General features: G+C 41.6%; 1 protein-coding gene across 4 annotated transcripts in view; it reads left to right on the top strand.

Moving 5' to 3' along the window:
• znf385a (zinc finger protein 385A) overlaps positions 1-25,360 on the top strand; it is a 52,584-nt gene extending 27,224 nt beyond the window's left edge. For 2 of the 4 annotated variants that reach the window (XM_082517862.1, XM_082517864.1), the window contains exons 3-8: positions 5,456-5,566; positions 11,074-11,248; positions 17,433-17,792; positions 21,050-21,234; positions 21,498-21,590; positions 21,900-25,360. In XM_082517862.1, coding sequence (XP_082373988.1) covers positions 5,456-5,566; positions 11,074-11,248; positions 17,433-17,792; positions 21,050-21,234; positions 21,498-21,590; positions 21,900-22,148 — 1,173 coding nt within the window. In that variant the 3' untranslated portion in view covers positions 22,149-25,360. Of the gene's footprint in view, positions 1-78; positions 3,095-3,119; positions 3,938-5,455; positions 5,567-11,073; positions 11,249-17,432; positions 17,793-21,049; positions 21,235-21,497; positions 21,591-21,899 lie in introns of those variants that run through there. The other 2 variants (XM_082517863.1, XM_082517865.1) reach the window with 2 other exon arrangements.
• Positions 25,361-27,162: the final 1,802 nt, after the last annotated feature.

Below are 27,162 nucleotides of genomic sequence, written 5' to 3'. Positions count from 1 at the left end.
AAGAGTTGCTGCAGACAACAAGCACAAACACTGCAGCCTTTTAAGTCATCGACTCCAGCGAGAAAAACGCGCGACGCAAAATTGTAAATGTTGTGCTGGGTGCTGGAGGTTACCGCCGTTATGCTTTAACTTGCACTCTTCTCTACGTACAGTTTTGAATGCAATAGTCAGCTTTAAGATATGCTGGAAACAGGACTATTTTCAAAGCTGTAAAATCGTAGCCATATAATTAAAGAACAGTTTTAAGGCCATCCCTATAACTAACAACATCAAACGCCGCAGTTTGTTTGATGTAATATTTTTTTTCTTTTAAAGGAGAGGAGGCTTCCTGTTCCTTCTACCTCAGGCATTTAGATTAGACCATAGAGACATTTACCATTTCACCAACTCAGCATAATGTGGCACCTGCTCCTCCAGACTCCGCTGAACAATGTCAACACATTTCTCATCAGCAATATGCAAATTCACTGAACTGTATATGTACTCTACTGGGGCAATGCTATTTGCGGACCATGGCTTCAACAGGGTTATGTGTCACCCTGGTATATTTAGCTGCAGTCTGCAACAAGACAACATAATAACCTTTCACTAATTGGAAATATCTGGCATGAGCTTTGACTATGCATGGCCCTACAGGGATTGTAACAGGAGTCCAGACACTCTTAAACACATTTTAACAATATAGTCATTTTAATAGGCCTCACCATGACATAAGTGGAAGCATTTTCACTACCAAACTGCACTACACCCAGCAGACATGCATTAATTGAGATACTGAGATTATGCAGGCACTCGGTTTCCATTCTGGCCTCTGTTAGCGTAGCCCTAAAATCATTCTTGCTTGATTTTATTTCCTGTCTTGCTGCCTCTGCAACACTCCCTCTGGACTTCCTCTCACCTATTCTGTAACGTCCATCCGCTCACCATCCTCCTTATCAACGAGTCAACTAGGTAGGAAGGCCCACAGGGACACTGTGAATGTTAATAGGTGTTCCTGCTGATGACTGCGAGGTAACCGTTAGTGCTGTTTTACAGCTCTGTGGCCAGGAGATGGGGCCATAAGAGAAGCTGTAAGGGCATTCTGACCTTACAGCGTACTCATAGTACATTCAAAAGCATGAAGAAATGACTCACTAATATATCACTGTTGGTGTTTGCAAGGAGAGCTTCTGTTGCCTGAAGTGTATGACATAATCTCACATTTTATTAGATATGCGGCATGTATGTGGTGTAAATATGCTGCAGATATGAAAACCGCTTTGTTTGCCCCTATATGAGGCTCTGTTTTAACGTTTTGCTGGGATATCCTAGCTTTACACTTTCCCAGAGTTTATTATGTTCAATGTAGTGCTGTGAAGATGAGTAAATTTATACAGGAAGATCTAGAATAAGAGAGTAAGTGTCCACAGCTCCATTTAGATCTTATACTGTTTTGTTTTGGAGGTTTTTATATGGATTGTTAGGCTGAACTGGGGCTATTTCACATAACATTTCAAGTGCTTTTGATGTTTCCTGGCGCTTTTCTGCACCATTGCACAGTAACACATTATGATCCACAAAATATCTCAATGAAGGTACAGCACTGCAGTGAGCTGACAGCTAGATGTTCCATCATTCTGCCTTAATAAGTGATCTGTGCTGAGTTTGTACAGCCTTAATGAGGCTCTACTTCACATTGAGGGTTATTAGCCCCATAGCGGAGGAATGGCCTCTCCTAAAGCCATATACAGCTTTTAATAGTCCTTTGATGTGATTTGTCCTCCACCTGCCTGTCTCGTGCAATGTGCCTGTAGACAATGATGAGGCTGAATTATTTATCTGCATCAGCTGGTACTGATACAGACATAAAACTGCTCATAAAACTCTGAGTAAAACTCAGAGTTGTGTTGCCTGCACTGTTTGCTGAAGCTACACAATCACAAGACTTCTTGGTCCAGTATAATCATGTGCAGTTGTTGAATCTTAACTACTATATATATCTTTTCTCACTCTCCCCCTAACAAAAATAATTGTAGTACAGCAAGACATGACTAATAGCTCATTATCTAAACAGTACACATTTATGTTTTGTCCAGCACCACATGTGGCCCTGTCATCACTTTGGTGTGAATATGTCACATCCAATAAATATTTGTCTAGCTAGAGTTTCATGCAAGTGTGAGTTCTGGGTTTGTGGGGGAGATGCCGGCTACAGTGGTGGATGACGACATTCGATGGATGGTGTGAATTAAAGATGGGAATTGCTCTGCCTCCTCCAGTTCATCAGGACTGTAGGCCTTCCACTTTATCATTTCCTTTTATCAGTGCTCGCATGTTTTTCTAGCAGCTTGAAAGGACACGGCTGTGGCGCTCTTGTACACCTGAGTCACATGTGAACCTCAGCTCTGGCTCATAGGTAGTAAAAACAAAGCTGAACTTACACTGAAAACCTAAAGGAAGCCTAAACAGCAAAGTCAGGAATCAAGAAGTTGATTAGCTAAGAACCTGACCTATGAGCATAATTGATAAAAAAAACTGTTATCAGTAAATTATTATCAATATCCATACCAAGGCTATTCAGCACTCCTAGAAGAGTGAGAGTTTGGCAGGAGGAGAGTAGGATACATAATCCTGGGTGCACATGGGCAGACTGACAGACCATGGGGAAGAGAGGGAGAGGGAGAGAGGGAGGAGAAAACTGGAAAGCAGAGAAGGAAGTGCATTAAAGTGGAGTGTGAGGCAGAGAGGGAATGTAGTTAAGAATAGAGGAGGAGGAGACTGAAAAAAAGGGACAGGCACTTGTTAGGTCATGTGTTGAAAAAAGAAGTAAGGGAGAGATTTCTCTTAAAGCATCTCAAAAGAGAAGCAGACGGTGTGCTGAAAGGAAATAAAGATATCGCAGCTACCAATGCTTCACTAGGCATAAGCTCAGTTTTTGTGAGCTAGTCTGTATTCAGCGTTGACCACCTACCAAACAGGCTGAATGAGTAAGGATAGTGCACCACAAGCTCTGAGCCTTGCACATGCTGAGACCCAAACACATACCTCGGCCAGCAGTACACACACAGGAGGACCAATGCAGCTCCAAGCTTCTACAGACAAAGAGGAGATGAAGGTAAGTACCTAAAATTCAAAGAGCTTGTCACATTTTTGTCGGTCCAACTGTGTCTTAAACTGGGCCAGCTTAAACGTAATGCTGAATTTGTGCTTCAAAGGCTGTTTTCGTCTGGCACAGTGTGGACCTTACTGTGACTGTCACAATGGCTCTACTGAGAGTCATGCTGTAGTGCACTCTCCCCTGGTGGGTTTTAGCTGATCAAACGAACTAAAGAAAGACTAACTAAGACCGAATGGAAACACAGTAAAGAATGGGAAGAAAATCAGAACTGTAGAAAATGAAAGATGAAAAGAAACTCTAGAACAGAGGATGTTGGTGAGTTAGGACGTGTGTCATTGTGCAGTGTTGGATGATGCTTGGGTGATATTTGAGTGATTGGAGTTTTAAGGCTGCATGGAGCTGTTGACATGACTGCCGAGTGATGCTAAAGTCAGCGGTCTGCGGTCTGTGTGCTTTGCTTACCTCACCACATTCACACAGCTCCACAATAACATGAAGTTTCCATTATTTTCCCAGATAAATGTAAACTTTGTAATATGTTTGATTTCTATTTTTTTATGAGAATGTACAGTTACAGTTATGGATGTTCACAAAATTATACGAGCGAGTTTTGGAAAATCCCTCTGCAGTTACATCATAGTGCTCTCCTCCTATTTCATGAGAACATGTTTTGGAGAGCGTTTGGAGAAGAGGCCATGCGAGCAACATTCCAAAGACATTTGCTGGCAGCTGGACTGTGTTTTCAACAGCTGAATTAACTGGATGGGTCATAACTGACCCACACCCAGACTGGTGGAATGACTGCGGAGAAGCCCATGATTCATGCGGTTACGCCACCAGGCAGGTTCAAATTCTTGCTAAACTCTATCTAGTCTGGGTCACATTATGGACACTGAGAGAAAGAAATTTTTCTACACTTTGGAAAGATTTGATAAAACACAGTGTCACTTTTTAAAAATTAATAGGAAGCTTAATGCAGTCCTGGTGTGGAAGTTTGTGCTGGCTAAAGCTTAGTTCTTGTTGTTTAGATGTTCACACAGTAAACATTTGTAATTGTTCAATATATCTTCCACCCCCACCCCAGCCCTCCCCATTAATCTGTCCTCACAGCCAGAGCAGCAGAGCTTTCTTTATACAGTTTCTTGGGAGAGAAACAGAGACAGTGTTGGAACGTGGAAAAGAGATAAGCATGCTTGATGTGAGGATGTCCAACTTGGGCCTCTTTCTCTTTCCCTCCAACTCTCTACTCTTCTTTTTTTCATTCGCTCACTCATTCTCTCCTCCAGATGGTATGTTTCTGTGCCTTCCGGCCACAGCTGGGTGGCTGAAATGTCTTGAGGCTCCTCCCCTTGATCTTTTATTTTTCTTTATTTTTGCTTCTTTTTGTTGGGAGTTGCCAAGCAACGAGCACTGTGCAAAAAAAAAACAACTTATTTGAGTCTAAGTAACAACAATATTTGTTTAAGCCCCTTCTATCCTGTCCTTCACTCCTCGGGATGTTGAGCTGCTTCTATATTGGATGAGACTGTGCCTCTCAGTGTAACAAGGCTTAAAGAAAAGCTTAGTAAATAGTCCAAAATACAGTAATGAATCAAAAGTGAGTTATTTTGCATCTGCCTGGCACTGCATTATGCTTTCATTACTCTTGGTGGACACACTTGAACGTTTCCTCGCTGTCTTTTGAATTCAAAATACAAAGTTTTGTATCCTTTTGTTCTTCAGGCCACGGATTTTTTTGCTTCATTCTTCTTGCATACCCGCGCACTGCTACATCAGTCTTTGTTTATGATTGTTGCTTACTTTAGCTGTAGACAGTTGTCTGAGGCTGAAATATAAGCCAGCCACTGAATCCAGAGTAATGCTAAGGTCAACCAACAGTGATTGCTTGATAAATTCGGCTTCAAACACAAACAGTCCAGTACGGGCCGGGCCGGGTCTTTTGTGTCTGGGACAGAATTTATACGGGCAGCTTAACTACTGAGGGCTGCTAAGCAAGTTAGTTAAATTTATACAAGGTGCTTAACACCACAGAGATGATGGATGTCCCAGCTGAAGCAATTAGCACAGGGACAGTATTATACTACAATGTAGTGAGGATCCAGAACCATCAGATTCCTAATCGTGGGGATGCAACAGGTGTCTCGGTTGTAGCAACAAACTGTCAACACTGCTGACCACTGTTTGCTGAAGTGAATTACAGATATCATCGAACAGACTCTGTAACCGCTCTTTAACTGTGAACCTTATGCATTCTGCATGTGGTCATTTTGGTTTAGTCTATTGCACGTTATGACAGCTTGGCCCATTGAGCTGTGGCACCAGTGTGAATTATAGCTGCTCTCTGTCTTTCACTCGCAGATGGACCCGGTGCAAAAGGCTGTGATCAACCACACATTTGGAGTTCCTCTGATCAAGACCAAGCGACCAGTCATCTCCTGTAACGTCTGCCAGATCCGCTTCAACTCAGAGGTAAATAAATAAATGACGACACACACACACACAACATCACTGCCTCTCATCTTGTTTTCATTTTCTTTATGGCACTGAAAATATTTTATTTTTCTCCAAGTAAGAATCAACCTTTTATTTGTTTCGGAGGACTGTTTGTCCTGGTTTGCTCCCCCTGGAAGCTGGAACTAACAAAGCGGATGTGGTGCGTTTGTTTGGGTTATGTGTTGGCCGTTGCGACCTGACTGGAATTTAATTTGTTTTAAGGCAGCAGTAGTGCACTGCAGCACAGAGGCTTAAGCGGTCCTGACGAATGTGTGAACGAGGAATAAAATTCTGTTGTTCATCAGTACTGATAAGTTTGATCTTAAAGTTGTAGATTTCCATTTCTCTCTATAGAAAATATTAAACTTTAAAAAGCTTAATTAATTGGGAACTCCTAATTGGAATTTATTTGCACGTTATACCCTCGGGCAATTCGCAGACACAACTGATGACAAATTAATGAAAGCAAAAAATCATATGGAAGTATTTTATGAGTTGTGATGCCAAATATTTTTTCTGTTTTTTCCTTTTTTGTGTCAACAAATAGGATAGACTCATGACAAAACCAGTACCAAATGTCATATGTGTAGTGTATAATTTGGCTGCAATACTCCCTATTCAGTGTTGCAGACTTCAGGGCCAGGGCGTTCAACCATCCACAATACACAACATTAAGGAGTGGGTCAGGGCTATATATACACATCAGATCTACAATCATGGTTTCCGTGTGGTCAGGGAGCTGCAAGGCTGTAATCATGAAGCTTCTCTTAGCCAGGATCTGTCCTGTATATCTTCACAAGAAACAGGAAACAGTTAACTCGAGATGTTTATATAATGGAATACTTTAAGACCCAAGGATTGAGAGCCAATACTGACTTTTAGTTAAGATGTGTTCTTTTGTATGAAGTTACAATCAATAAAGAATCTGAAGACTTTGAATATTAGATTTTATATTTAAAATATTGCCTAAAGAACAAGAAGGTACTTGCTGTGAAGAACCTAACCTGCTGTCCCCTGAAATCATATGAAGGTTAAAATTTAACCAAAGCAAGCGCAATTATTTAGAAGTATGCAGGGAGCATTTCTGCTTGGAAGCCATGTTCATGTGTGAATGATCTTTACACCAGCACCCTGCAGAGATTAATTTCTTCTCTTTGTCATTCACTGACGTCAGCTTGAGAGTGGTATCTGGCGTGATCTTCTCTGCTCAGGGAAAGGTGACTCTTTTTCCCTTAGTACTATATCAGTGTTTAGTGCAGTGGTGTGCGTTGCCAAGTTTGGGAGATATCAGGCTGTAGAGATGTCTGCTTTCTCTTGAATCTAATAAAACAGATGAGCATTTGGTGGTCAGAGAATCAAAGAAATACTTTTCTTTTCAAATCCAGCATCAGTATTTTTCTCATTCTGGGTAGGTGGATGCAGGGCCTGTGTGGTGGCTGTAGTTTGGAAAAACACAACAAAGTTTATTTGATGGCTACTAGAAAAAGATGTTGTTACTGTCAAAAATATGCAAAGCAACTAACATTGCCAAAACTCAGCCGCTCACCCCAAAATAACGTAAATGGATAAACAACACTACAAGCCAAGTAAAATATGTGTTACGACCGATTCAAAAGCCACAACATAAAGTAAAAACTGACAGAGATTGTAGAGCTATTGTTTAAAAATGACATAAAAATCTCAGCTAAAGCTTACAGCCCACAATGAGAAAAAAAAAGTCTAGTCCAAGTGGACCTTGGGGATGCCTATGTCCACACCTCATCAAATATACAATAAGCAATAAGCAATTAAGCCCTCTGGCAGTATTACTGCAAGGAGAGTAGATAGCAGGGGGATATATCATGTAAATTTAATTCGGCTATATACTGTCCCTTTAATCGAGTAAAAGTCTTGTTAATAAGTTAGTGTTTTTCCAGATCAGCTTTAACTCCCATTACCTGGACAGGTAAAAACATACTGCAGTACATCATCAATGTCAGACTTGCAGTCTTGCCCTAGGTGTGACTCCCCATCCACACTTTTTGCATCTCAGGCGTACAAGGCTGATGGGGTGGGTGGGCGAGTGGGCAGCGTGGACAAGTTATTGAATGCGATCACTTGAGAATGAGGCAATGTAGGAGCTTTAAATTGAAAGCATAGGTGTATCTACTAAAATCTCAGGCGAGTTTGAATCACAGCGATCTCGTCCCCAAGGTCAAAGTTTCCTTAAATTCTTGTGAATGGGATAAGTCCAGAATGTGGCTATTTAGAACTTTTAAATTGATACCATTTATGTATCTACTGGGAGAATGAGAGGAATACAGGCAGATGCCAGTATTTTTGTTTTTATTTGGAGATTATGTATTCTCCAAACACGCTCCTTCCGGTTGTCATCTATATAGGTTCCTCCAGTTCTGCAAGCTGTTCATTCTCGTTTACGTGCCCCACCCTTCCTCCCTCCTTGTTCTCAATTCTTTGACTTCTTCATTTCTATTTAGTGCGTGGGGATCTGCCGGGCCCGGGAGCCATTGCCAGTCCCCTTCGAGGCCTTTCACCAAACCGCAGCTCGATTCATGTCAAAGCATTCACTTACCTACTAAAACGCTGTCAAACCTAAAATGAGGACGTGGGCCTCTGAGCTAGTGAAATCAAATTCAAATGAATATATGATGGATGAAGATAATGCAGTGAGAAATACTTCAGGAGAATCTGATGTTGCATTCTCAGCTTCATTTTCAAGCTCGGGCACTGTCCTTGATGTAGACATTCTTTTCCTTTATCTGCCACATGTGAGCTGAAAACATTTTGGGTCAAAGAAGAAAGCGAGTGGGCTTTTTATGGAATGTCATGGCTACTGTATTTGTCTTGCTTTACCTCCTGTCTCCCACCCACGTTCTCTTCATTTCCCACATCATTTTGCCATCATTTCTTTCATCCCATATGATCATTCTCTACTGTCTGTCTCTCTTCTTTTGCCTGTCTCTCTCTCTCCAAAGAACCTTTTCCCCTTCTTGCTGGCTGTCTCCCTCTCTCATGCTGCATTATTTACTGTGTGGAAATGCCCAAAATTGCCTGCCACTACTTATTATAAGATGCATTCGTCAAGGGCATGGATTAGTGTCTGGCTCTGACAGCCCCAGTGCATGTTGGGAAAGTGGTAGAGAGGAGACTTGAAGGGGAGGGGCAGGAGGAAAGGATAAGGGGGGAGACAGTTTGTGCCCCATTGTCTCTGCATTGTGTGTGTCCGTGTAAAGAACTTAATGGTGGTTTATGCAGAATAACCTTGATGCCACGCTGCATTAGTGACATCACAGGCTCTGTGGAGCTGCATTGACCAGCGTCACAACTGCTGCAGTATGCTGATATGCATCTCTTATTTTCATCCGCTTCCTCCCTGCTCACGTCACGTTTATCTTTTCTCCTCCAACCATATTCACTTCGCTTCTTGCTTGCTTTTTGTCTCTCTTTTCTTTTTCTCCCTCTCTTCCTATTTCTTCCTTTAGAAATGCAGCTCTGCAGTAGCTCTGCTTTAATAACACAACTCCCCCCTCAGAGTGATGATCATGTAGGAAAGCAGTTGTTCACTTCAAACTCTCTGCATAATGAAACACATGCATCACAAACTGGCGTGGTGCAGTTTTTATTCTCTCTGAGATTTGTGTCTCTTTATATCCTTTCCATTCTGAGAGCAGCTTTTTTTGCGTTTACCTTCTCTGACTTTCAGTTTCCTGTGCTTCCTTTTCCCTTCATTCTCCCTCCCTCCTCTCCGCCCAGGACCTCATAGTGACACTCAGCTGCTTGGTAGTTGATCCCTTTGACTTGCTGGGAGAATTCAAGAAAACCTCTGTGCCCGCTTTGCCACGCACTGCCATATACCTTTTAATCTTCCCACATTCCCCTCTTCATCATGAGAGATTACTTCTCTTTCAGCAGTCTACACCTCCACCCCTTTCTGCCTGCATGCAGCTCTCTCCACCTTGATCTGTAGGCTTTGCAAGTGCAGGTCCTTAAGACCCCTTTGACAGGGTACAGTTACAGCCTGATGTGTCATCCTGGTTTAAAAGAAACATGTGATCTTCTTACTTGCTTCAGCCAGTGCTCAGTGTTTGCCATGCCAGCTCGTTTGATAGATGCTGCCAGGCACAGGCACACACTCCCACAGACACACACAAAGCAAATATAGACAACAGGGTTCGATAACATTACTCATCACCCCCTGCCTGTTTTGCCGAGCCAGTCTATCGCCACACTTGAGCCTCTGGTCAGCACGATGTCCTAAGTGTCAGTCAAATTCCTGAGGCAGCTGTCAATGACTCATCCCTGGTAACCAACTGTAATCCTGCTACTTAATAAATATCTTCATCATTGGTCCCTTGATGCAATCGTTTGGCCGACACAGCACGTGCCATGGCACATCAGTTCACTTCACTTACAAGTGCAGTACTGACTGAATATGTCTGTATCAGCAAGTAGCTACTTATTTTTTCATAGTTGGACACATACTGTGAGAGAGGGGTGATGAAAAAAGGGGCCATAATCCTATATTTGTGTGAGTGTGAGTGTGAGTGTGTGAGAGGGAGTCAGTGAGCCAGTGAAATAACGTGTGTTTCTGTTTTATAGTCACCATACTGTGAAGCCAGACAGCTATGTATAGCAACCCCGCATCACATACGCCGCATTTTACCCGACTTCCAAACATCTGTGCAGTAACACAGAGGCTAGAAACAGACTCCCATAATGTCCCATATTCTCTTCACAAATAACTCGCTTGTTTACTCAGTGAGCAAACACATTAGGCAGTAGAGAGCATGTCATCAGGAGATTGGACACAGTGACTTCCATAATAAATCTCTGCAGCATTTTTTGTCTTTGCTGGAATGCCGGCTGAGCGTGCAGATCCTTATTTTATATTTCCTGCCAGATATTAAAGACAACAGCATTGATGCCGTGTAGTAAGATGATGTATATTAAGATAAGATAAGATAAGATAACCTTTATTAGTCCCACACGTGGGAAATTTGTTTTGTTTTTTTTCTCCAAGACTGATATTCTCCAAGACTGTGCATATTCTATAAGAAAGGGAAGAAAGGGAAGGCTTAGAAATGGACTAATGCGCCCTCTGGGCTTATATGGCAGTTTCCTGATCCTTTAGTTAGCAGGCATGGCAACTTCAGCCAATCCTCCACATAACCTATACTGTTAATGTTTCAACACACACCTTCATAATTTGTTCTTAATTCAAATAAGGGGACAAGGAGGGCAGGCAGTCACTTCATCATTGCATCTCTCTTAATATCTTGCATGTAATCTATCTCTCTGTTCACTGCCTGCTGCTCATCATGACTTTAGTCCCCAGAGTATATTAAATATCGTGCTGTCATAATGGCATGCATGCATGCCAGGTGCCACACCGAGTCTAATTCCACCCTGTTATATACCTGGGCATCTTGGCATCGGTGTTCACTGATGAAATAACTTGTTTTCCTTTCCATGCTCTTCTTTAGAGCCAGGCAGAAGCCCACTACAAAGGGAACCGCCATGCCAGGAGAGTCAAAGGCATCGAGACCTCTAAGAGTCGTCCTCAAGAAGGAGACAAACCTCACACCCTGCCCCCCACCTCCTCCCCATCTCCGCCTGGAGCTCCTGGCGCAGCCCCAGACAGTGAGCCCAGCAAAGCAGGTGAGAGAACAGAAAACTACTGCCACAAGCAAAAACTGGGAAAAGGCTCGGGAGGAACCTTGTTGAAATAATCATTTCAGGCCACGCAGGATGTTCGGCAGCTTATGGTCTTTGTCAGAAAATGAATGGAAAAATATGCAAGAATAACAAAAGTGTCTAATCACAGTGGCTCCGCAGCGTATTGCTGTTTTTATGAGCATCTCGTCTCTATTTGTCGTCGGATTTAGCCGCAGCACATCTTATAGTAGACAGTGCGGTTCCACAAACTGCTGAGACTGATAATGACTGTCCCACCTAAAATCTAAAAAATAAACATTTAATTTGGAAGATTAATAGCTGAACACATTTTTTAGTTGCCAGTATTGGGGGAGTCTTTTAAGTATAATTGTAATGAGAGTTCAGATGAAAATGTTGAAATTCAGAATATCGGGAAAGTTGCTTTGACCTTTAGGAGTTGGAAATAGCTGAAGCAATAAGTTCAAATTGCCTTTACTGCCTAGTCACAAAAACATATATTATTAAACCTAATTGAGCCTTCAAGCTCAAGTAGGCAGAATTATACAAAAGGAAAACAACCCCAACAAAATTTGAAAATAGACTGCCCTCCTCCTGCAGCTCTCCACTCTCTTTCTCAATACCCTGCCTAATAAAAGTATGTCCAGTCTGATAAAAGACAGACTTTTGGCTTCATGTGGGATTCAAGCTCTGCTTTTCCTCACCTGATCAGGTCTGAATTTAATTGGCCAGAGTCTTTCATAATGGATTAGTTTTTTCAGACAAGAGGATATTCAGGAGTCTATTTCCCATTCAAAACAATTACAATATGCCACAAAGTTTGTATGAATTTTCTTTTTTCCACTGACATCCAGACTATTTTGGCTTTTCCCAACTATGCTTCAAAACTTTTGGTCATTTAAAAAAATCCTTTTCAGTCACAGTAGGGTGTAGTAGAAGTAGACCTCTTACACTGAAATCAAACATGACATGAAAGGCTGATCGAATCATCATTACTGTGCCAGAGTTAATCTTCTGTGTTAGTCAAGATAAACAGCAAGACTTTATTTAGTTGTTCAATCTAAATCTGGTTTGTGTCAGTCCATTTAGTCTATGAGCAGGAGAACATGGTATGGCAACATGGCAGTTTCTCTGCATCAACCGCTCTGTGGTGTGTGGTGTGTCTTTGTACAGTAGTAAGCTACTGGGAGGTACCACACCATGTATACCACATTCAACATAGACTACGTTGCCTGACCATCCACTTGTCAGTAAAGAGTCCTAAGACTGATTAAGACAAATGAATAAACGAAAATCTCATCCAGCCTTTAAAAGGACAGAAACAGCAGCTGATCTGACTTTAATGAAAAGTAATTAACTGTAAGCAGATTAATTTATTAGTTAATATGATGCAAGGCGTGATCAAAGCAGTGCAAGATCTTTCTTTAGCAAAGGATCTTTAACTTTGTTCCCGTTGTCTTAGTCTTTCCTTTATCCCTCTGGTTCATCTTTGCATTTCACAGTATAATTTAGAGGCTGGGTTCTGTGCGCGTCTGCCATTCTTCTCTGTGCACCAAACATTTCCATTCCCTTAGTGCCACCACTCTGGTCTCGGATCAAACGCCAGCCAATGAACAGACCAGTCGTGTTTTGGTGACATTTACAAAGGTTTCTGTAGCCTACTGTTTACCAGACATTTCCACCTTATTGATGGGAGGGCACAGAGCAAACACGATAAATTAAAAGATGAAACTCAGGTCCAGAAAAAGCCTCAATACAGCATGCCAGAGCGAAGAAGCAAAGGTTTTCACATTTCAGTGTCTCTTTCTGTCCATGAACATAACACTTAAGGTTTTCTTATAGTTAGTCTCAGGCAAGTACCAAGGCCAGTCCTTTGTGCTGTCTTCCCTCATAGGGGATCTAAGGTCAGCTAAGATAAGTCCTCATTAGTGAAGCTTCCTGCAGTGAACTCCTAGATCACGAGAAGCCGAACAAGCTTGCAATGATCGAGCTCTGAAAGTAGCAACATGTGAAAAATGCCTTTTTCCAACCAAGGGTCTTTCTTGTGACCTTGGAACCTTGCCTCTTCCTGATTTTTTTGCATGCTTGTTTGTGTGTATATATGTTCGTGTATGCATGCCCTGAGTGTGATCTCAGTGGTTGGGTGGGGGGGGGGTCTCTCGGAGGAGAGCCAGATGTCCATTTCAAAACTGGGAAACTACTGTCTGGGGAACAGACATTTTTTTGGGCTGTGGAGTTTTGGTGGAATTCACCTCATAACATAGAGCAGTATTTGTCTTTGATGCTGAGCAACATTTCTTATCAACAGCTTCTTTGTTGCTCTCAGATTTCATACAATATCAATGTCATTTTAGACATTCAGATAGTCTGGGCTACTATCAGATATATCGTTTGTGAAAAAGAATTCACCATAATTTGTGATTAACATATCAAAAACAGAGTACATATACAAACTTGCTGAGGGCCGAAACAGTGATAGGTTATTCAATATTGTTTAAAGAGTGCTTCTTGAACCTTACAGATTTTCAGAGCAGGTCGTGAGTTTTACACCAGTCAAAGGATATGTGGTTAGCGTTGTCCCCAAAAAAGGAGGCACTTGGCTCTGAGAAATTTGGACTGGTGAGCTGAGGTTTGGCTGAGCCTGCAAGTGATGGAGAGCCAGCTGTTGTACTGGAGAGAAACTCTGGTCTTCCCTCCTTCCTTCCTTTCCTCTTTCTCCCTCTGCCGTCTGACACTCCCATCCTAATGAGGGGCTCTGTTAAAACCACCCTGATATTATAGCACTCTTTGGTCCACACAAACATTCACAGGCGCACACACCCAAGGTCAATTAAACAGATGACTTTCATGTGAGGGTTCAAATTGCATGGCTATGAGGTGACTGTAGTATTGAGTTACACTGAGCTAATGTTTGCTCCATCCTCTGTCTGTTTATTGTTAGCATTTGAGTCTAATTGAGGAAATCTGGGAATTCACAAGCTTTTTACCTCCTTTGTGAATTATTTGATGAAACTGCCTGAAATAACAGTACCTGATATGGGATGACTGTGTGGGTGTGTTTATGTGTGTGTCCGTGTGTGTATGACTCAGGGTTCGGATGCAGGCCAGACAGGGAAAAGGCACCCAAATGCATTATGAATGTGGCTCAACTCTTGTAAGGCCAGCATTGAGTTTCGTAGCTCGTTAATCATTGAGAATGGGCATGATGGGGGCAGTGGTGACACTCAGAGTCATCCTGCCTATGGCACACATGTAACACACACACAAAGAGACAAACCGCTCACACTTAAAGTCAGTACACTAGTCCTGCCGTAAACCTCCTGGCAGTTTTGCCTGACAAGTAAGATGATGACTTATAACTCTAAATACTGCAAGCATCTTTTTATGGGGGTGGGGGAACATTGGATCCATGAGGGGGGAGGGTGGGGATTATATTACATTAGTTTCTTTTGGCATTTAAAGTAAACAAAGCAAAAGTATCCCTGTGTAATTTTCCACCTACACACAACAGAATCATACCAACAATAACTCTCTTGTTTCAGTAAATAGACTGGTTTTTATATAACGCTTTTCTACTCTAAGTCAAACACTTTTTTACAGCTTGGCTCATTTACCCATTCACACCCATTTAAACAAGCACTTTTTCCTCTGCTTTTCCTATGCAAGTGCTATCTATCATTAACACATATTCATATGGGTTAGTTTCATGCCCAAAGATACAGTCTGGAGACTGTGCCAGGGCTCGAACCACAGACCACCAACCACCAACCTTCCGATTAGTAGGTGACCTGCACTACCTCCCAAGCCACAGCCACATACATGCAGTTTATGTGCTTTATATATGGTGTGTAAACATCACGCTGTATCAAATAATATTATATCAGACAAAATAAATGTTCACACTTCAGGAATAGGGATTAAGGATATGGATTGAAGAAAACACTGTATTAAATCCTGCAGCTTAAACAACAAAACTTTTCCACATGGACAGCATACCATACCAGCTTTAATTTCCTGAAGTGGATCAAGGCAATACAGGCATAGCAGGCCATAGTGTAAAGCATCTGGATTGAGTTATCCTTCTGTTGACCTCTCCCCATGAATAACACTGTCTTCTGTTGTAATTTGAGGTCAGCTAGCAGAGAGAATGGTCAGTTAGCCAATAGAGAGCCAAGTCTCATTAGAGAGTATCCTGTACTCTTAAACAATGGAGTAACTGACAGTGGGAATCTTGGGGTAAGAAAAAATAGCGCTTTGTATTGCTACCCTGAGAGGATGTTTCAGGATTTAAATTTTAGTCAGTAAAAATGACATAAAAATATTTAATATAATGAAATATGATTTTCAGTGGATTGTGAATTGTTTTGGCCTGGAAGCCTAAAGGGGGAAAAGTGCATGACACATTTACCGTAGTGCTGTGTAAGGTGCAATAGTGACTGGATGTTGGTTTGGTGTGGCAGAACTCCAGGCCATCATGGATCATGAAGTCCCTCATTACTATTTGGCCAGCCAACACCATTCCCACTTGATTTTAACCAAAACCAAATGTTATAGATGTGGATTTGGGGTTTGTTTCTTAACATTTCTTTGCACAGACACGTGCCTAAGTGTGCATAAAGCTCATAACAGTGCGGATAACTACTTTGGTTTTTCTGTTATGCTGCCTTTTTGCACTTACAGGTACAAGCTCTTTAGTCAGCTTAACATGTTCAGTCAGTGCTGTGAAAAAGTGGGCATATTATGAGCCATAAACCTCAAACAGCACTTTGATCCAGGACTGCTTTATGGGATCCTCAATGCCACATAGAGCTAGAGATAGTCCTTTTTTTCTTCTTTTTAACGGAACATCTGTTTGAGAAATGCTCTGTGCAGCCAGCAGCTCTGCAGCTGGAAACTTCCAATCTGGAAAGAGAGGGAATTCTAATCTTGGAAAGTAGTGGAATGGAAAGCACTTACAATGGCATCTTCATGAGAGATGATGCAATGGGGTAGCCAGGCCAGAATATACCAAACAATATAAAGTCATAAGACTAAAAGTGGAACAATAGATAAACATATCATGGTCTCTGTCATGTGAAAAAATCACATGCTCTGTGAACGCATGATAGAATCTATAAAAGGAAGTTAAGCAATTAGAGTGAATTTTTGTTTTCTTCCCAGAAAATATCATATATCATCCCTTTAGTACCCTAATCCATAGAGACCTGGTTTTGACGCTGTATCCTGTGGAGTGGAGTTTGGAGAAAGACCTTATAGTCCCTGCTAATGAGGGTAGCTCTGAATACTCCATCCAAATTTAGATGTCTTTCTTCAGCTAACACTGAGTGCTTAGTGAATGCCGAAAGCTCAAAGGTATGTGGGTGGCTAGTCCGAAACGTATACTGTATATAAACATGTTGTGCGATAAATACAGAAAATGTAACCATGAACATGTGCAGTGAGGAAGCTATAGAAAGAAAATCAGAGGGCATGGAAAAGAAAAAGTGAGAGGAGCGCTCACTTAAAGATATTTTCTTTGGATTGCATGTATTGCTCGTTGACAAAGCAAATGCCATTATTACTTCTATCCCAGCCAAAAATAACGGGGGTGGGACAGAGGGGAAAAGCCAAAACATGCTCAGGTTCAATTATCTGCTTCCTTGGAAACATTTCAATAAGATGAGCCCACAGCACTGACAAATTGACTTGAAAACTTCAAAAAGCTTGGAAACATTAAACGCTTGCCCATCCGTTCTTATATTTGGGTCATATGGTTTCCTCCTCTGATCTACTTTATGTGTAACTCAAATTAAAAGGAACTCTTTTGACCAATTATGGGTTGCAGTATAGGAAATAAAAAGCACTTCTAAATGTGCTTTATGCGCTTTATGTTGGTTGTTCTGATCTATAGAGCAGACTTTGGCTTCCATATTTAATTGGGAGTGGTAGGGATGTGGTTACACAGAGTTTCCATGTTTTTTTTTATTGCTGTTTGACTTGTGAACTCTTTGTTCTTCGTAATCATCTTTATTTAGTTATTTAGTTTTACATTTAATGTGTTACTTTCAAGCTGGGGTAGGCTCCAGCTATGGTAAGGATTAGCAGAAGACAATGGATGGATGGATGTGACTTTCATTATAATTTCCTTTGTTTGTCTGTTTTGTTTTTGTTTGGGTTTTTTTTTTTTTAGATGAAACACGGCCTATGTCACGGATAAATGGACCCTTACTGGCACCGGGGCCCCTTCCACCTCTTCAAACCCCACCTACCCCACCCATGGACTCCCCTGTGCCATCAGTGTGCCCTCTCATTCCCACCCCTACTCCTCCACTGGTCCCCCCGACCTCTTCTTCCCCAGGCTGCGGGAGCAGCCTCACCAACTCAGAGCAGGTTGGATCAGGAACCCCGGTTTCAGGAGCCGTTGGCATTTCGGCTTCAAACAGCCCATCCAACCCAGAGACCGAGGAGGACAAGGCCAAGAAGCTGTTGTACTGCGCACTGTGCAAGGTGGCTGTGAATTCCTTGTCACAACTGGAGGCGCACAACAAAGGTCAGTAATCTCTGAGCAATGATTTCCTGAATTTAGCGGGAAATACAGTCATCTGGAATTAACTGTGGCGCCTTTCTTGTTCTGATGAAGTTTGGCTTGGATTCCTCTCTGTTTGCACAAGCCACAGTGTTTTTGATGGAAACAAAATGTATCACATCCTGCCTGGACTTTAGCCAAGAAATACACATGCAAACACTTGCAGAGATGTTGTTTTGAATTCCTAAGGAAGAAATTAAAAATCACAAAAAGTAGCAAGTCTAAACAATTTGTTTTTCTTTTTCTTTTTTTTTGCATTTCCAGATAATCAACTGAAAGAATTGCTCAGTTTGTTGAAAGCCCAGTTTGAATTTCACTGAGGCTGTTGTGCACTTGAATTGGCAGCTATAGTTTTGTATATTTTACAGTGTGTAAGAGTTGTCTTTTAAACAACTCCCAAAGTATCTACTGAGTTCCTGGAATTATCGCAGTAGCCCTAATGCAAATTCAGTAATAATGAGAATGATGATTAAAAACACATTACTGAGTTGTTGTAGCATCTCATAGGTACTAAAACAGAAGGTGTTATGTGAAAAAAATTTAATTTTTGAAGACTTTATGTTATAAATTTACACTCGGTTTTATCAAACCTTAACATATTTAGTGTATTTAAAAATGGCACTGGTAAGTTTCTTTGCTTTTGTTAATTTAGTAGAGAGCATTAAAAGTATACTAATTAGCAGATGAATCACTTTAATATTGACATGCTTGGCCGCTGTAACCAAGGATTGCTTGTTTTCAAGGGTCATCTGTACCTCACCTGTGTCAGTCCAGTCTTTAATACTGGAATCCCAGCCATTGTCAAGCCTACGTTCTTATTTTACTCTTGGCACAATTAGTGTAAATATACCTTCCCCGCTGAAAGATTCGATTTTAGCAGCGGGGAGCATCCAGAAGAAATGTGATGTTTAAGGTGTTAAAACCACAGCATGAATGAGAAAATAAAAGGAAATGTTGGTTATTGTGTGGGTGAGCTCACCATAATATGGGTTTAAATATTCTGTCAGACGGCTTTCACACGACAACACTTTCATGGTTACATATACCTCGAGGAACTGGCTGCATCCTATAATCCTTTCTGCACTGCATACTTGGATAGCTGCTGCATGTCTCACAGGACAATATGTATGTGCTGGGCTTTCTATCTGTCTTATGGGAGTATAGTATATGCACATGCACATGCATGAAGTACACTTAAACTTCACCACAGACAGAGGCCCCAAATAAACCTTATAAAGGACTGACTCCTCTCTGCTTAGAGTACTCTCAGCCTGAGCCGGCTGAGTCAGACATGAAAGCAGGTGATAAATGCTGCACTTATAATATTGCCATAGCATTCACTAATATGTATATATTACCTTTTGTATATTTTGGAAATTCATATTTTTTGACCCTCTGATTACTAGTTTATCAATTTCCCAAAAACACATCAGTATTTTTGTGTTGTATCTGTCTGCAAGAAAACATTTGCACATTTACTGTGTTTATAGTATTAAAAAAGATCATAGACAGCTTAAACATGATCCTGGGTCAAAGCCTGCTGGCACCCAGTGGGCTCCAGAGTTCAAACCCTGAATGACTAAAAGTTGAAATAGCTAAAACTGCACGAGGAAAGCCATCTGGAAACAATCAAGTTCACTCATTCTAAAAATCAGAGCTGTGTGTATTAGCAGGGTTCAAAAATGGAAGCATATGTCACACAGACACCCAGACATGAACAGTGTGCGTGGCACACCATGACCTGCCCAAAACCATGAAAACAGGAATAAAGATTTGTAAGTCATGTTACTTCATGTAACATTCATGCAACAATGTTGTCCCCTTTTGTTTGGTTTACACCCTGAGTCAACTTTGCAAAGACAAAAAAAAAATTCCACTGGGCCAGCCATTGCCAGACCAAAATAGAACAAAAGCAAAAACAGGCACCCAAGAGCACATTTTTGGCCACAAGCAAACCTTTCTCCACACTGAAGCCCACAGCCTCCATGCTCCCCACTTCCACCCCACCCAGATGACTTGTCCAACTTCTGTAACCTTAACACTGTTCAAAGGGAATTTAGGGAGTGGGGCAAATTAGTATTTCAAAGTCAGAGCCAAAGACAGTTGAATGCTGTTTTTCAGTGTAGTGGAGCATTGCAGTAAAATGGAGTGGGAGGTTTCATCCAAGTACAAAATGTGTGATTATTTAATGAGAGACTATTTTAGCACACACAATAATATGCAGTATGCAAAAACATATTTCTCTATGATGTCCTTTTTGCAGCTGCAGCTAGTCGAGGACTTGTCCAAATGAAGAACATATTGTTAATAGGAAATTAGCTTTTTATTTATTTATTTTCATTTTTTGACTCATGACTGAGTAGATAACGTCATGCCAAATGGGCTCTGTCGAGCAAACATCTAAAGGGGCTAATCTGTTTTTATGTCAAACGGCTTCATTTCCGAGAAACGGCTCTAGGAGCTTCAGTAATATATGTCTGGTTGCTACAATCTGCTATGTAACCTGCCCTGTTTCTTTGCTCAGCAGTGTTAATGTTTGGAATAATACTGATCTCTTCAAACGGTACAAAGCAGGGTGCCATGCTCTTACAGCATAACGAATGCCTGATTGAAGAGCCATTTAAAGAGCAGACCAAGCCTGCATCTCATAAAAATGTGCTCCTAAATTTCCAAACACTGACATTTATTGTCAGTATTTTTTAATGTTCTATTAAAGGCTCAGTGATTCACGTTTTCATTGATAATGCCAGATGTGGATCATGGATAATGGATGTAATATTGTACAGTACACACTATTTGGCCTTATCCTACGCGCTCCACTGAGTCAAACATCATGAATCACTTATATTATTAGGTTATTATTAGAAAGGCTTTGAGTTGACCTTCCCGATCACTAACTGCACAGATGGGTGACTGCTGCCCTCCTGTGGGGAAAGCTTTGCTCTACAACTTCAGGCAGAATTCATTCTTTCTGTTGTGCTGTGCTATGTGGTTATTCAAGCCAGTGGATTGTAGTTGTGGTTGTTTCTTTTTTTCTGCCATGATGTGACACTTTTCACTGTCTTTGTTCTGCAATGTTAACTACAGAGAAATTCTGTCCAGTCTCATTTTACTTCAGACAGGTGGAAGCAGTATGACTCATATGTTACAATTAATGTTTCGCTGGTACCTTATTATTTCATTTTATTATATTAGCTTTTAAATTCTTTCTTTCTCTGCAGGTACGAAACACAAAACTATCCTGGAGGCACGGAGCGGGCTGGGCCCTATAAAGGCATATCCACGCCTGGGCCCCAAGCCCAGTGGAGAGCAGGGAGGAGGGCCGGTGGACCCCAACACTCAGGAACGAACCTTCCACTGTGAGATCTGCAATGTGCGGGTCAACTCTGAACTGCAACTAAAACAGGTAAGGTAGCAGTGGATATATTTCTGTACCTAAAGTCTAAAGATTAGACAGGCATTTAGATTTGATTTTTTTTGTTAAGCACAAGATCAATTCAGTGGTCAATATTCTAAATTTTAAATTATGTTGTTTTATTCATGTTTATTCAAGTTAAACAATTGTGTAATTACATAGCTGTATTTTTTCATTATGTTTTCTCCAGTCAGTGTCCATGGTGTAAGGCAATAGGAAAAGTAATGCAGTTTGCTGTGATCTTTATTTTTTAGCACATATCAAGTCGAAGGCACCGGGATGGTATGGCGGGCAAGCCTAACCCTCTCCTCAGCCGACACAAGAAGCACAGGGGAGCTGATCTAACGGTAACATTTTACTGCTGATTTTTAGCTCCTATGACAGAGCACACCTGAACTCCAGAGATCAGATAGCCAGTGATACTTAAGGACATTAAGGTTGTGAAGCTTTGGAGTTGGTTTGATCTCCACAAAAGCCCATCAGGTGTTCTGTCTTCATCCTCCTACCTCAACCTAACTGAACTTTCTGAATTACAAAAGTGCATGGTGTACAGTTGTTTCACTTGCATGTGTTGACCTTCTGAAACTAATCAATGTTACCCCCCCCCCCCCCCTCCTTTCTCTCTTGTCTTGTACTGTTATTGATTCTGTTTTTAGTCTTCTTTGACCTTCTCCAAGGATCTCACCAAAGCTTTGGGTGCCGGGCTGCTGCCCAACCCTTTGGCGGTTGCGGCAGCAATGGCCGCCGCAGCGTCCTCAAACCCACTGGCTCTCCGCGCGGCTGCTCCCGCACACCATCCACCTCATCACATTTTGCAAGGCCCGCCTCTCAGCCACGCAATCCTGAGACCTGCCCCGGGGCCCATCCGCACCACTCACGGGCCAATCCTCTTCTCTCCTTACTGACACATAACCATCTGACTTCAGCCAGTCAGGAACATCCACTCCAAAAGCACACTGTGAAGCTACAAACATGATCAACTAACAGCAATTGATGGGGGGGGGGGGGGGGGGGAATCTGATAATATAAATATCTGACTGAGAGAATAGCAAGGGAACAGTGGAAAGGAGTACAAGTCTCTATTTTTCCCTTTACCTGAAACTCTCCATTCACTCTCCCTCCATTTCAAAAGACTTTTTGAGTGATCTGCAGATGGAATTATCAGAGATTGATAGTCATTATGCATCAAACTCCCTTGTACATTTCTCACCTCCTGGTCCCTCCCTTGCACTGTGGCCCTCTTGTGGCCACCTCAATAGCTACAGAAGAAACACATGCAGACCTTTCTAGAAACGTTCAACCACGTGTAGTGTTACATAATTATTCCGGGACAGGTTGTTTTTTCCACCTGTCACCATGGCTAAATGTGTTCTTCTCATCCTATGCACCTCAAAAACAAAGACAATAATGTTATGTCAGTAGGGTAGCTGCTTCCATCAGTCTTTGCTGTGTGCGCCACATGTAGCTGTACAGGCTTCAACGGCACTGTACATGTCCTGCTCCGTGCCGGAGGTCAGCAGCTCTCCAATTTGTGACATTAGGTCTCCGCTAGATACAACATGACTTTGGCTGACAGGCAGGTGGTAGCCACATCCGAACATGTCTGATGGTTGGGGGGATGAGTGGAGCAGAAAAGTGACTGTGGGGGGTTGTTCTTTGCTGTCATTTCCTGAGAGGGTGAGGTGAGAGGAAGGCTGGCACGGGTCACTGGATGGATTCACCACAGGCAACTTGCAGACATACACAGGCCTGGACAAATATGTTTTAAAATAGATTGTACCAACAAAAATTGCTACAGGCCACATCTGCCAACCTCCATAACAGTCAGAGAATAGGCTCACCAAAGGGGAGAGGAGATGAAAGAAGCAGCAGAAATCACACATTAATACATATTGTACTGCCGGGTTTAAATACTCGATCACCATCTTTAGCTTTGATTGCATTTTATGGAAAGAATTCTGCAGTTTTACGAACAGCAGTTTGAAATAAAGTACTTGGGAGCGAGAAAGAGAGAATAGGTGTTATGCTTCAGCTTGGATTATTTCAAAGCCAATCATCATCCTCACATCTCCCTGGTCTTCATTCGCAGGCTGACTGTGTAGGTGGGCAAGTATGACTTGTGTACCACCCTTTGTCCTAATTTCTTCTCCATGCCACCTCACAACAGGATGCTACACAGCGTTCTGCATCACTGGGTTGACCTCTCCCAATTCCTGCACTATCCTTCTCCTCAGCTCCCTATTATCCAAAGGTTCATATGAGTCTATTGTGGGAGACACATCAACACTGGCAACCACGATGCTGAAAGGCAACAAATTAAATAGAGGAAGTTGAAAGCCAAATACATTCTTTGACAAATGATCTTGAGCTGAAGCGACAACCAAGCCAGAAGCCCAGAGAAGCCGCCCGGAGCAGGAGCCGAGACGTCCAGCCCAAGGCATCTATTGATACTTCCTGTCTTACAACTGAAAGCCATGAAACACACCATGATTTGTTTTCTTTTACAAAGACTGGTGAGCACTTTGTTTTTCTTGTTTGGTTTGGACTGTTGGTTTACATTTATATCACACATTTTAAAAAAAGAGCAAAATAGAAAACATGATAAAAAAAATATTTTTGTAGGTAGGAAATGTTATTAACGTCATCAAGGGAAACAAGGAAAAGGGTGAAATTATCAGAGAGTGAATTATATAAGGGACTCAGCCAGAATGATATAAACAGGCAGATCGACTGACTCGGTGGGGAGCCACAAACACTAGCTAAGCAGCAGCAGACTTATCTTGCCTGACAGCTTGAAACTAACACCCTTTTCTGAACGAGATGTACACTGTGCCCTTTCATTGAGAAGCAATGAGCTCTAATGTCTTACCTTTGTCTGAATATTGCAATGCAATGAGCAATTTTTATCAGAGTGACTTGTTATCATTGTGACATGTTGTGACATATTGTCTGGAGTCATGTGTAAAGTGGGAGCACGCCAGCTGACTGACTTTTCTGTTCTTCCATGGGGAGTGCAACTTCTTGAGGGGATTGAGGTGGGGACGGAGAGACAGAGGTGTAGCTAGAGATAGGGACTGACCCTTCATATTAAAGGGCCTTTTTACTATGGTAATCTCTGCTTGGGGAACAGGGTACAACACCAGGTATCAAGGGATTAAAGCTAGATCTGTTCAACGGGTTTTTTGTTTTATTTGGACTTAACGAATTGCATTTTGTTGTTGTTTTTGTTTTTTGTTTTCTGTGTGTGAGAAATATGTCTAAGTGAAAACCTAGAGGAACATTATCAATGCCATTACTTAAAAAGAGAAGCTGGCTCTGTGTCAGCTTCCACCATTGTGCTCTTTTTGTTGCTGAACGTAATCTTCAAGTTCATTTTGTGAGTGAAATGCTATTCCAGCATCCTTGCTTTTCTTCCTGTTGGTGTGTGTACTATAAGTATTCTAGTGTGTGTTGGGACCTGCTCTGTCCCCACTCCCCACCAATCAGAGACAGAGGCAGCCTGGATCTATAGAGTGGCCTAACACAACTATGGGGACAAAAACCTGCGTGTGTTTGGTACAGTGAGATTCATCAGTCGTTCTGGATTCAAGTCACAGAGTTGACCAATAACCGAGCCTTATCAAAGTACTGCAAAGATGTCCCTGGTAGGTCAGTCAAGTAGCACCACTTGTCCTTGATATGTTCATAAAGTGGTAAACACCAGAGAGTCATTTTCATCATTCACATGTGGGAAATAAATGGTATTCCTATTTTCTGGGCAGGTATTTCATGTTAGCTGTGTTTAGGCTACTAGCCTTAGCCTTATTCTGCCCTCGGTCTTTCTCAGAGCAGAGAGAGAGAGATGGAGAGGCTATGGTGTAATTTTGTCTTGCCAATAAATTTATTTTTGAATTTCATTATTAGAGGGACAAAGACTTTGTATGGCGAATTGTAGCAATACCTGACTCATTCTGGCTACTCTTGTTTATTGCAATAAGAAAATTAAACAATAAATGTGTATGTGAGTAAAACATTATAAATGTAATTTAAATGAAAAAGAAACTTTATGGTAAGTACTACTGGTATCAAGAGAAACCATGGTGGAAAAAAGTAAATGTCAATAAATCATTAAATGATACTGTCTGTGGAGTTTTTATGAATCAAACAGTGTGGTGCTTTCTAATGCCAGCCATCCAACTGCATGACCCTAGCTGGGAGTGTCCAGTCACAGAGCTGGAATTAAAATGAGTGAACTGCTTTAAATCATGGGTGGAGACTCCAGGCCTTAACGGCCAGTGTCCTGCAGGTTTCAGATATCACCCTATCAACAAACCTGAATCAAATGATTAGCTCATTACCAGGACTCTTACTCTGGAGAACTTTAAGACAAGTCGAGGAGGTAATTTAGCCATTGTTGGATCAAGGACATCTAAAACTTGCAGGACACCAGCCCTTGAGGCCTGGAGTTCCCCGTCCTCTAATCAGTCAATCACACTTAATATATTTAGGCATGTACACATGGTCAAGCCAACCTTCTGAAGTTCAAACCAGGCATCAGAATGTCGAAGAAAAGCAATTTAACAGACTTGAAACGTGGCATGGTTGTTGGTGCCAGCTGGGCTGGTCTAAGAAGCTGCTGAACTACTGGGATTTTTCCACACAACCACGTCTAGGGTTGAATATAACTATCCAAATTAAAGAATACATCCTGTTTGCAGCAGTTCTCTGGGTGAAAATGTGCTGTTTTCAGAGGTCAAAGGAAAATACCCAATTGCTTCAGGCTGAAAGGAAAGCATCAGTAAACTGAACAGCCACTTGATACAACCAAAGTATGCAGAAGAGTACTTCTGCAGGTACAACAGCAGAGGGGCCGTAGCAGCAGAAGACCACACGAGGTACCACTCCAGTAAGCTATGAGGAAAACTGAGGCTACAATTTGTACCCACTCACCTAAACTGGACGACAGAAAATAACATAGCAACATAGAAAATAACTGTTCCAACAGTCACAAGAACACAAAGAGAACAGTAAAGACAATAAATGGCTCTGTGACACAAATTCTGTTTGTCTTTCTTTTCTATTAGGAAAGGTGATTATTATGAAACATATGAATCTATTAAAAAAGAGCTCATGTCTCACTGTTATGTCGAACCTGTCAGAAAAATCACAAAGTGACTTATTTTAAATAGGTCACAAGTAAAAATGGCTGCAAATCCCTGCATGAAGGTGTAATTTAGCTAGACAAATAAAACAGTTTTTAAAAAATAGCCCACCAACTCTATGAGCTCAGTGGTCAAATATATATTAAAAGATAGCTGAGGTCATGAAATGAACATTTTAGTCATAGGAAAACTAGACAGTGGGAGGACAGTTGGTGGCACTGGTGTTTGTTAAAGCTTTGGGACCTTAATAAAAAAAATCTAAGGGTTGAAGATGTGTTCCACAAGAGCATATAGAAGAACAATATCTTTTGTGACAGCAGATGCAACTATGAGAAGGAGTAGCTGACTGGTCCTGCATTGCATCTTCAAATGAAAAGCAGCATTGTACTGCCTGGAGACTATTGCTGATTTCTTGTGATACACAGCCCTCAAGCTGTTCCCACGAGACTTCTTTTGAGCATTACCAAACAGATCGACTGCTTGGCAGTAGCTGTGTGATTCTTATATCAATACACAATTTGGCCACTAGATGGTCCTGCTGTGATTACCGAGAAGCAAGTCTCACAATGCAAGCACGTCAGACTTGTGTAACACTGCAGTTCTTCAGTTAAAATTATGAAGACTGATAATCACGTACATTCAGTATTGAATGTACACCACGTATAAATATCTATTGTTTGACTGCCTGTCGGCAACGTACAGATGCAATGCATTGCCATATGGCAGAGACAGGATAGGGAAATTGTACAGATGGCTCCTATGCTACTGTCTTTAGTTT

The sequence above is a fragment of the Aulonocara stuartgranti genome, assembly GCF_965226115.1.
Source record: "Aulonocara stuartgranti genome assembly, chromosome: 20".
NCBI classification, from domain to species: Eukaryota; Metazoa; Chordata; class Actinopteri; order Cichliformes; family Cichlidae; genus Aulonocara; species Aulonocara stuartgranti.
The sequence above is the reverse complement of the archived record's forward strand: the minus strand, read 5'-3'. Positions and strand labels throughout refer to the sequence as shown.